The sequence below is a fragment of the Penicillium soppii genome, assembly GCF_028829465.1.
Source record: "Penicillium soppii strain IBT 18220 chromosome Unknown utg000006l, whole genome shotgun sequence".
NCBI lineage: Eukaryota > Fungi > Ascomycota > Eurotiomycetes > Eurotiales > Aspergillaceae > Penicillium > Penicillium soppii.
This window is the reverse complement of record NW_026643236.1, coordinates 1,401,231-1,412,018: the sequence shown is the minus strand read 5'-3', so window position 1 is coordinate 1,412,018 and position 10,788 is coordinate 1,401,231. Positions and strand designations below refer to the sequence as shown.

The 10,788-nt window shown below is 49.1% G+C and overlaps 7 protein-coding genes across 7 annotated transcripts; 3 read left to right on the top strand and 4 right to left on the bottom strand.

Annotated features, from left to right (window-relative positions):
- Nucleotides 1–729: 729 nt before the first annotated feature.
- N7529_007891 (CCDC90 family protein) lies at nt 730–1,771 on the bottom strand (the record flags this gene model as incomplete). The annotated part of the gene is made up of 3 exons (XM_057243418.1): nt 730–787; nt 844–1,177; nt 1,261–1,771. The coding sequence occupies 3 exons, from the start codon at nt 1,769–1,771 to the stop codon at nt 730–732; spliced, it is 903 nt and encodes a 300-aa protein (XP_057094956.1).
- A 265-nt stretch (nt 1,772–2,036) lies between these two features.
- Nucleotides 2,037–3,091, bottom strand: sec53 (phosphomannomutase SEC53; the record flags this gene model as incomplete). Its single annotated transcript, XM_057243417.1, has 5 exons — nt 2,037–2,286; nt 2,349–2,423; nt 2,499–2,815; nt 2,868–2,930; nt 2,990–3,091. 5 exons carry the CDS (start codon nt 3,089–3,091, stop codon nt 2,037–2,039), a joined length of 807 nt encoding a protein of 268 aa, XP_057094955.1.
- Nucleotides 3,092–3,612: 521 nt separating this feature from the next.
- Nucleotides 3,613–4,426, bottom strand: N7529_007889 (putative DnaJ chaperone (Caj1); the record flags this gene model as incomplete). Its single annotated transcript, XM_057243416.1, has 4 exons — nt 3,613–4,189; nt 4,249–4,309; nt 4,359–4,370; nt 4,420–4,426. 4 exons carry the CDS (start codon nt 4,424–4,426, stop codon nt 3,613–3,615), a joined length of 657 nt encoding a protein of 218 aa, XP_057094954.1.
- A 739-nt stretch (nt 4,427–5,165) lies between these two features.
- N7529_007888 (uncharacterized protein) lies at nt 5,166–5,714 on the top strand (the record flags this gene model as incomplete). Its single annotated transcript, XM_057243415.1, has 1 exon — nt 5,166–5,714. The coding sequence occupies one exon, from the start codon at nt 5,166–5,168 to the stop codon at nt 5,712–5,714; it is 549 nt and encodes a 182-aa protein (XP_057094953.1).
- Nucleotides 5,715–6,347: 633 nt separating this feature from the next.
- N7529_007887 (uncharacterized protein) lies at nt 6,348–7,698 on the bottom strand (the record flags this gene model as incomplete). The annotated part of the gene is made up of 3 exons (XM_057243414.1): nt 6,348–7,381; nt 7,447–7,512; nt 7,629–7,698. The coding sequence occupies 3 exons, from the start codon at nt 7,696–7,698 to the stop codon at nt 6,348–6,350; spliced, it is 1,170 nt and encodes a 389-aa protein (XP_057094952.1).
- Nucleotides 7,699–8,357: 659 nt separating this feature from the next.
- Nucleotides 8,358–8,879, top strand: N7529_007886 (putative COPII vesicles protein Yip3; the record flags this gene model as incomplete). The annotated part of the gene is made up of 1 exon (XM_057243413.1): nt 8,358–8,879. The coding sequence occupies one exon, from the start codon at nt 8,358–8,360 to the stop codon at nt 8,877–8,879; it is 522 nt and encodes a 173-aa protein (XP_057094951.1).
- A 26-nt stretch (nt 8,880–8,905) lies between these two features.
- On the top strand, nt 8,906–10,024 carry N7529_007885 (uncharacterized protein; the record flags this gene model as incomplete). Its single annotated transcript, XM_057243412.1, has 1 exon — nt 8,906–10,024. One exon carries the CDS (start codon nt 8,906–8,908, stop codon nt 10,022–10,024), a length of 1,119 nt encoding a protein of 372 aa, XP_057094950.1.
- Nucleotides 10,025–10,788: the final 764 nt, after the last annotated feature.

Genomic DNA, 10,788 nt, shown 5'->3' with positions numbered 1-10,788 from the left:
AAAGCTAGCCAATGCATGAGGAGAGATGGGGAGAGATTGGGAGAGGGGGGGAGAGAGGGCCAGGGGAAATCAGGAGCGTTTCAATATACTTGGCCAAAGTAATTCACAATAATGACGAGACCTACCTATACTGTATGATCAAATTCGCAAGCGGAGCACTGACTATGCCATCGATTCTACGAATTTCCATTCCTTGGTGGTAAACAAAGACGGATTCCATCCGTCAGTAGGATAGGATCTGTGAAAATTCAGATCCAAGACTATGTCTTCTTCATAAGCCATTGTTCGCATTTTCAATATTAAGCGGTCGTGTCAACGGCGCAGTTTCGCAGACCACTCACTCTTCGCCTACACAAAGCACTGACAGAAGAGAAAAATATGATCATATGGTGGAACAGACTAATTCGTGGTCCGGGAATCAGTCATGGCTAGACGGCTAATTATATTCTAGCTTCTCTTCTCGGTCTCTTATATCCTAGGTAAGCTATATAGAATCAAAACTTTTGTAGTACAAGTACCTATGTATGTATGTGGGCAAATGTCAAAATTTATAAACTTGAAGTGTTCTATCAATACAGCCAAGTAATTCTTGGTATCTAGACATATAGCAAAGCTAGACGAGTAGAGAGTAATGGTACAAAAAAAGGAATCAATAGATACCAAGGGACCGATGAAAAGGGCAAGAAAAGAGTCACTCCGTTCAAATGCATACAAGACTTATCCCAAAAATCACATAAACAAGCGCCAGGCACCAAGAATAAGGGCCGCAGTACCGGTGCAAACACCCCTGAATCAAAAGTCAGCATAAATCCATAAAACGAAAAGCGAGATCGGGAGCCATACATAAGCCACTGCAAGGTTGAGAACTTGACAGCCTCGACTCGTTCTCTCAGACCCGCTACCTCCTGCTCAATTCTCGTTTCGGTTTCCTTAATGCGCATCTCTTGGCCATTCGCCTCTTCGCGAATCCGACCTTTCTCCAGGTTCAAATCTAAGCGGACAGAGGCCTGCGTGCGACCGATCTCGTCACGAAGTCGTGAATTGAGCTTAGCGAGGTCTGCAGCAATCTTCTCATGCGAAGACCGGGTCAACTGTGCCTCGGTAGAGTCCGCATTGAGCAGTTCCGAGCGAAGTTTGGCAAAGTCGACCTTTTGTGTGTATGTTGATCGTTCCGAGTCTATGAGCAATTGGCGTTAATTATCCGACAAGCATTGTTTGTGGTGCACCGGCATAGCTCCAGCACAGGGGCAATTAACATACCTTCCCGAAGAACCATTGTTCTGGTCAAGTTCTGGATGGACTCTTGAATGATATCATTGAGGACCCGCATCATGGCTACGGACTGTTCCTCGCTGAAGCCCTCGTTCTGGAGGCGCTTCACGAATTTAAGAGTATCAAAGTGATGGTCGCGGGGACGAGCTGGGGTCGCATGGAAAGCGCGACGAGCAACGTTGAAGGTTGCGACGTAGACACCATTATGTCGGATAGGGTTCGTTTGTGTGAAGGTTGTCGGCTTGGGTGAGGGACGTCGGGAAACGAGAGCGCTAGAGATGAAGCCCCGAGAAGGTGTGAAGATGAGGCGGGAATATTGGGAGGGAGGGTTTGCGGTATTATTGGCTTGTTTCAAAGGACTCCAGCCTTGGGAGAGTGGTCGTTTTTGGGTTGTGAATGCGGGATAGTGAATGGTGACGGAAGGGCGTGATGAGCTGTTCCAAGTTAGGCGGGGGATAACATGGCGCGGGAATTCCGCGACGTGTTTTTGTGAGGCCATATTGATGACAGGCTGGAGAAGTTGGAAGGTGAGGTTTATCAATAAATATGATGCAGATGCATCCAGAAACGAAAGATTCAGAGGCGGAGCAGAAGATGACTAAAATGATCGGAAAGATCGACGGCGTTTCCCGACGGCCTGCCTAAGTATTACACATGTAGTATATTGTACAACTTCAAAAATTCGTTCTATTTTAAACTGATCTCTTTCAAAATTTGAATATCAATCGCATATAAACGCTATCACAAACCCATGACATTCGGATTCAAAGCTTAAACAACTCCTTCAGCTGTTTAATGGTATCCTCGGGGCCATCCACGGAGTGTCCAATAGTCCGGGGGTCTTCGTAGATCTCATAATCATTTCCTCCAACAAAGGTCTTGTCACCGAAGAAGTGGATGGTCTTGTAGTCGATACCTGAGATACTCTTCTCAGCTTCGATGTGCTGCAGGCAGTAGGTCTTGTCCCAGCCAGTGGGGAAGACATCAAAGGAGATTTGACCACCAATGGAGTAACTGGGAGATGTCTAGTCAGTACCAAATCCATCCGTATAATGGAATTGGACAACAAAACTTACGTGAGACCGTAGTCGGGGAACTCCTTCTTCAAGGACTCTACCAAGGTCTTTCTGATGTTGTGGATCTTGTCATAACTATAATTTCCAACCAGTTAGCAAACTCTGCTCTTCCTTGGAAAACTACAATCCAATTCAAGCATCAGTACATACGCTTCAAACTCATCACGCTCCTCAATGCTAGCAGCACGTCCCACGGGACTAATGTTAACCATTCCATTGCGGAACTCAACGAAAGTACCACGCTTCCGGGGCAACTTGGTGTTGGCAATGAACTTGAGAACAAAGTCGACCAGCGCTTGGTACTTGTCCTCTCCCAGCCACTGAATGAAGTTGTTGCTCGCCAGCGACTCGCCGAGACGGAAAGCAGTCAAGCCGTTCTCAGAGAAGCAGAAGTCGAACATGGTGGTAACATCGATATTAGGGGATCCAAGTTGCTCTTGTTGTTTCACGAGGTTCGAGCCGCCAACCTGAATCACGCACGTTAGGAACGGGGACAGTAAATTGATTTGGGAGACGCACAAAACCAATGGCACACTGGTGACGCAGACGGGAGAGAAGCTCAAGCATCTCTGTTGAGGCATGCTAAACGGGCATCTGTTAGCAATTTCCTGCGCGGTGTATTTGATTTGATAGAAACGTACTCTTCTTGCGGGGGTGAGGGTCTCGTCAACATCGAACAGGACAACCGTGTTCTTGATGGGACGGTCCACCAACGAAGGATAAACACTGGCAGCTTCGGTCATGTTGAATATAGTCTTGGGGATTAATGAATTGGTCAAGGTAAAATATTCCAGACAGGTAAATAAAGCGAGAGGGGCCTTTTTTTGACCGCAAGCGGTGAGGGAGCGGGACCTTGTCTAGATGCAGAAGGCCACGTCGATCTTATTATTGAGTTGACTTTAGTTACCAAGAGGTGACTGAATTAAGGGATATTTAACCATGTCTCAAAATTCAGATTGGCCTCTTTTCATATATTTTTCTCATGTATATAGATACAATATACTCCGTAACTGAATGAGCCTTGGCATGCCTGGAATGTGTCTGTTATCGATAAGAGATAGAGGGGGTTACACATATCAACATTGGAATGGATTCAAATATTATCTACATATGCAACTAAAAGAACTACAAGTACACATGTACCTATTAAATATGTACCCATTTATATAGCTGCACCACACTCAAATGGGACCATACAACTAGAATATCTAGAAGTAGCAAGAGCCCGCTCTCACCCCTAACGCCTAACCAGTATAAACCAAGCTCAGTGGCCCATGGTAGACTGGAAAACCTTCGCAGCAAGCTCACTCAAGAGCCTTGTCCGATCAGGGGTAGGAAGGTCCAAGAAAACCTCATAGACACTTTTACCCTTGGCATCACGAACCGCACCGAGACGATTACCTGCGACAGCACCAGCCAGCGCACCGGGGAAATTGCCAACAATGAAACCCATGGCGCCCCCACTAACACCACCGACCAGAGCCCAGAACCTCCCTGTGGGACGAGTTCTTCTGCCGCCCTGGCCATCACTTTCCTCCGCGAGACCTTCCTCTCTCAACATCTCCTCGAAGACAGAGCCGAACTGAGCGCTATCGCGATCATCGCGATTACCACCAAACCCAAAGTTAGACCAAGAGAAGCCGCTGCCAGAGCCAGAGCCACTGGGGGGTACTTCTTCTGGTTCTTCGCTTTCAAAAACGCGAGTGGAGTCGTATTCACGGCGACGTGCGGGGTCGGAGAGAGTGTAGTAAGCGTCGTTTATGGCTTGGAATTTCTTAGTGCGGGATGGTCGTTCGGGCGAGTCGGCGGGGACTCGGTCGGGATGGGACTTTAGGGATTCCCTGTTGATGGCCCAAGTTAGCAAGTTAGATTGTTCTAGATGTAGGTGTAATGCGCGTACCTTTTGTATGCGCTGCGGATCTGTTGCTGGGTGGCATCTTGGGCGATACCTAGAATCTTGTCTGGTCCTGTGTTAGGTAGGTTTGGAGTTGGGTCTTGCGAATGTCTTACAGTAATCAGGGCCTATTTGAAATTAGTATTTGATTGTAAATACAACATATTATCAACTTACTTGACATCTTGCCAGTGAGTTTTGTAGCAATAGAGTGAAGTCCAGAGTAAAAGAGTCAAGATTCAAGAAAAAGTAATAAATGTAGCACTTGCAAGTGACAAGTGACGTAGGTACCAACCTGAGGCAGATTTACTACCACGGTTCGAATGTTTAATTTAGTTACTTTGTTCGACTTCATGTTATGCGTGATACAGAGTTGATATGGAATATCTTCTGTTGTTGCTGCTGATTCTGTTGATTCTGTTGATTTTATTGACTCTGCTGCTTTTCTTTATTTGCTCTAATGTCAAAGTGGACTGCATACGAATGTCTGAGGCAAGACTGTTTAGGATTAGGTTCGAGCCCAGCCACTTTTCCCGCCAGGGGGTTTTCATTCAGAAACAATTCCCGGCGTCAATTCGAACGATCCGTTTCAACTGACCATATCTTCTTGCTTCTTCAATCTGTACCTGTCATAAAACATTTCCTGCATAGAGAATCTCGGTGGAGTAAGAGTACTTGCACTCCCCACGGCCTAGAACACACACTGCGCATTACCGCAGCAGCTAGTGCCTGACCTGCATCTTGACTCTTTCCATCTTTGAATCGCCACACACAAGGGCGAAAAAAAAGTCTTAAGACAAACTTCGCACAGGCCAAATAAAAGCAATTGAAAACCCCCCATCAACAGACAATTCCAATTCCCACCCCTCATCTCTCAACCCAGAAAGACGAACACAGGCCATAATCACACACAAACTAGCACAATGGGTTGGTTCGATGGCAAATCATCCGTGTCCGCCAATGGCTACGTCCGGCGGCGGTCACCCACTCGCCGGTCGCCCACACACTCGAAGTCAGGATACTCGACGCAGAGATCGGGCTTCTCAACCCACCACTCGCGACACTCGGCGCCATCCTTCTTCGGCGGGCTAGGCGGTGGCCTGGGCGGAAGTCGGACAGGCGGACGATCCAGCCCATCTGTTTTCTCGTCATTCTCGTCCTCGTCGCGACGGGCTCGACCGCGCGAGGGCTTCGTGCAGCGAATGATCCGGGACATCAAGCGGTTGTTCCGGGACATTTATAAGTACGCGCGCCGCAACCCGATGAAGGTCTTCATGATGGTCATCGTGCCTCTATTGACGAGTGGCGTGTTGCCCAAGTTGCTGGGTATGATTGGGATTCGCTTGCCGCATGCTGTGATGTCTGCTCTCGGTGGGAGTGTGCCGAAGCCTCAGGGTTATGTTCCTGAGGGTGGTCGTGGGATTGGAGAGAACATTACCAGTCTCATGAATATTGCCAAGATGTTTGCATAGGTGTGGGCCTTGTGGACGATGCGACGCTTTGGCATTTAACGATCATCATGACAACTGTCTCCTTTGTTTGCTTTTGATACTCCTGTTTTTTATTCTTTTCTTTTGCTCTCCTTTCCTTTGTGATCTCTGGTGTTGTGTTGTATACCAGGAGGTTATCTGGATTCGATTAGAATTTGGTAGTTCAGAAAAGCCGTTTAGTATTGACGACCCAATGGAAATATGGAATATCTGGCCCAACGCGAACTCAGTGGATATGTCTCTATTTATTGAAAAGGCTAAGCGTTGGTGCCCAACACCGCACTATAGGATCTCTGCAGCTCCAAGTGGCCCCTTGCGGTAGACCCCGCCGAACTACAGATTTCAGGCAAACCCCCCCCCCCCCCCCCCCCCCTGTGTGCCACGTATACAACGAGTCTCAAGTACGGAGTACACAAATTAGTATTCCAACTTGATAGCACTTGGTAATTATGGCCATTGCCTAAGTCAATTTAGGACGTTGGATTCTTGATACTGAGAAACGTATGTGTACATTGTGGTCTACCTGCCAATGCATGAGCAATTTTATAGCGAAGGCAACTTTTGAAAGGGCAAAACAAGCACTCCAGTCAGCGTTCATAGCTGATCTACTCTCGCTTATGATCGCTGGGAGCGCTTTCCACGCTTGCGAGAGCGGGGGTTAGAAGAAGAAGTGGCAGTAGTCTCAGCTGCCTCGACAGGCTCCTCGGCCTCATCGGAGTCCACTTCAACCTCGACAGGGGAATTCCCCAACACGCGGCCCAGAGTCCGGTTGAAGGCCCAGATGGGAAGCTGGAAAACCATCGTCTCACGGAAAGTAGGGCGAGGGATCTGATCAAGGTCAAGCAAGAACTCCTGGCGCTCGCCATCTTCGTTCTGCTCCTCCAAGAAGACATTGCCAACGGAGTCAACGATGAGCGTCTTGCCGTTCTCAGCAACAACGCGCTTGCGCTCACCAATGCTAGCACGCTCGGTGCTCACAGGCTGTTCAGTAGGAGTAGAAGTACCAGAAGTACGAGCAGCCTTGGGACCCTTCTTATCCTTCTTGTTCTCCTTATCCATCATGCGCTTCTGGCGACGGTTGACCGCCACCGCACCAGCAGGCTCAGACTCAGGGGCAGGGGCCTCAGCGGCAGAATCAATGCCGGGAATGCCGCGAACACCCGTCTCATCACCCCAAGCAGCCCTGCGCGCCTGACGAATATAGCGATCGACGAACTCGCGCTGACGCTTCCAGCTCAGGACCAAAGCCGCGTAGTGCGCACCACCACCGAAAACCAAGAACAGACCGGCCAGCACGGAGCCCAGACCAGGTCGGAAACGCGAGTAGTAGTACCCAGTGCCCTTCCACAAGGGGAAGCCATTCTTGAGGAAGTGATCGTAGCGTTCGCGGCCCGGGCCACGCAGGACATTGGCAACGAGGTTCAGCCGGGTCGAGCGGGCATGGGCATCCTTGGTAGCGGCGTCGATCTCACGCTGGGTTGGGCCCTTGTTCACATTGACGCCGTTGTGGGATTTGGCCTTGGACTTGTCCTTGGCGTAGTTGGCGATGAACGCGCGCTTGACCTTGTCCGGGTGGATGGTGCGGGACTTTTTGCGGTAGGCTTTGGTGATTTGGTCTTGGTTGGCATTGGGACGAATTTCGAGGAAATCTTGTGTTGGGTGTTAGTTAGATAGGTGTATACGTATGAAATTCCAATTCATGATTTTGACATACCGTAGAAGGTCACATTGGCACCTTCGTTTGTAGCCACATCGTTTTGAAGACCAAAGATCTCATAGTCTGTAATGGTAGAAAGGGTCAGTATTGTACATATGCAGGTATTAGTTGCTGATCAGGGTCGGGGTCGGGGTCGGGGTCAGGGTCAGGGTCAGGGTCAGGGTCAACAATATATGTACCTTCTTTAGACCAAGCGGCGACGAAGCCAAAGAAGACGAAGAGAGATACGAAAAGAGCGTAAGGCCTCATGATGATGAAGCGGTCAATGGCGCGAAGCCAGAAATCAGGGACAGAGAGTGGCTAGATCCAGAGTGTAATTGAATATGCACGAATAAGCAGTCGGTTACGCAGGACACTTCGTGAGGGAAAAAGCGGTCGGGCATTGGGATGTTTCGATCCACAAGTTCAACGTGGCCCAATTGATTCCTGAAGAGTCTGCATTTGCATCCAACATTGCTCAACTATATCTGTAAATATAAATATATATAGAGTGACTCAGTCCCTGGAGAATCATAGTTTATTACTTCTGCCTATATGCTTATACAGTATATCATGGGTGTATGGCCGGAATTGGGGTGAGATTCCGCACTCAGGAAGTGACTGGATCAGGGGAATTACTATTATTAGTGTTCAACTGGAGATACGAATCGTGTCTACCTAATTACTCGTGACTCTACACTCTACACTCTGCACTCGATTGACATTTGTTGTCGATCTGTACTTTCCTCAAATTCTCAAAGGGGCCAAGCACCCGAAAAAGGAAAAGAACAGAAAAAAGTCCTGATCTCTCACTTCTGATCTGTTCTCTGTTCTCTATTCTCACTCTCGGTTCATCTCACCAACTTTCATTTTCATTATATTATCCAACTTCCCCTCTTTTCTTCTTCTTCCCTTCCTCTTCTCCCACAATGGCCATCTCTATCCCCATTGACGCGATCACTTCGCGCTTTGGTGACCGCTTCAACAACTTTCGCAGCACCTCTCTAAGCTCGCGATTCGCCAATCTCCGCCCGATCTCCGAGTTCCTCGACATCAAGCGCATATCTAAACCTGCCAACTTCGGAGAAGCCCAGAGTCGTGTCAACTACAACCTATCTTACTTCTCCAGCAATTATGCCGTTATCTTTGTTATGCTCAGCATCTACAGCTTGCTGACTAACAAGTGGTTGTTGTTTGACATTATCTTTGTGAGCGTCGGTCTGTACGGAATCAACATGCTCCAAGGTCGCGATTTGGACCTGGGATTCTCCCGGTTCACCACGTCGCAGCTCTACACGGGACTACTCATTATCGGTGTCCCCGTCGGTATCTGGGCTTCGCCCTTCGGCACTGCCCTGTGGCTCATCGGTGCCACTGGTGTGACTGTCTTCGGTCACGCCGCCTTTCTGGATAAGCCGATCGAGAATGCTTTTTCCGAGGAGGCGGTCTAGGTGGTCGACCGCGAGCTCCTTTTGATATGCCCTCATGGGGAAGACCACCGGGGGCACGACTGGGGAGAAATAACAGGGGAGGCCCGTGGGACGGGAGCCGGGTAGAGGAGGTGGACAGTGAGGAGGATGTCTACGGACGGGAGATGGTGCGCAGTGGGCGATACACACGACAACTGGAGTATGGGGGACGAGTGGCACGCAGGCGTGCAGAATATGAAGAGCTGACAGATGAAAATGACTCGGTCGATGGGGGTGATTTCGATCTATACGATCACGAAGATAGTACCGTGGCGTACGCGGTGCAACTGGCCATGCGAGATAAGGAGGATCAGTTGGTGGATACGGCGCTGGAGCGAATTCGTCGCGCGCAGATGCTAGGGCAGAAGAACGTCCGACTATCGAAACGCGAGCTGGATGCCTTGGAGCGGAAGCGCCAACAGGGGGATGCAGGATCCCGGCGGTCCAAACAAAATACCTCGCGACCGTCCTCTCGGCGCAATGGAGGCGGAGAACAACCAGCCGCCTATCCTTCTTTCGCACCAGACGCACATAGCTGGGCTCGTTCGAGTGTTTCCAGTCGGCCTACCAGCTCGTCCTCTGCGCGTCCGCGGACCCCTACAACACAATCGCTTCGGCCCCAGCAATCCAACTCTCCGCTTCGCCCTCCCTATCCACCATACACCCCTGAGCGCTTTGCGCCAAATGGCCGACCACAGTCCATGCAACAATCGCCTATATATCCACGGCCACTGCCGGACGACCCCCAATGGGCGCCACCTTACTACAACCCCATGCAAATGAGTCCATACGGAGAAACCACACCCCATCAACCGCAACTTCCTTCCGACCTTCGTGTCGGCCCTCAGAATCGAATGAGTTTCCCTAGCTCTCCCTATGCAGCCTACCAGTCCCCCACCCGCAGACGTACATCACAAAGCTCAACACAGCCTCCAGCGCAACCACAAACTCGGGCTCCAGCTGCGGCTGCGTCCGAGTCTGAGGAATCCAGCGAAGAAGAGTCGGAGAGCAGTGAAGACGAAGTACAGATTGTGAAGGCGAGCAAGGTGGCAGAGCGTCCGACGCCGGTTCAGAGGTCAAAGGTGTCTGGGGGGCGTGGTGGTACTCGGAAACGAACGAGTCGTTAAAGTGTGTGGTTTCTATACCAAAAATGGCTTTCGGACTGGTCCTCTCTTTATTTTTTTATTTTTATTCTTTGATTGCATAGTGCATCTTGTTTTTGATTCCACAGTTTCGCCAGGCGTTATAATAGACCTGATTTCTATACCTGCATACAATATGTGGGTAGTGAATATCAATGAATCCTAATCAGTACAGTTTTATACTTATACTACCACATTCATAATTTGCCCTCTGATCGTCAGTCCTAACAGTGAGGCTGCGCAATTATACGCCAAGTATTCAGCCACCCGGATACTCGTGGAACGGTTAGGCGGAACCTTTTTTTTAATTTGATTCACAGATAGATATATTAATAGCAATGCTCGAGTAGTAGTTAACAGTATTGTACTGAGTAAGAATCATATGAAATGTAATGGTCACCAATCCTATAACAGTAAAATGCAACGCTCATCTCTTGTACCGCTGCGGGTGTGGACGTAGGCAGTGGGTCGTTTTGCTGCCTTGGCAGATGATATGACGTCGGGTTGAAGATCCTTTTTGAATTAATAAAGACCTGAGTTATCCTATGGTATTGTAATAATATTGAGATTGGCATCTTTTCCTTTGTCTTCTCCTATACTGTACAGTGATACTCTTTAGCGCATCATCATTCCTCCGGCATTCTGGGAATTTGCCATACCGCCACTGTCGCCTTCATAACTCTGGAATGCTGGATTTCCTCTCGACTACACACATTTCAGGGAGACCGTGAGTGATTCTGGATCCGATC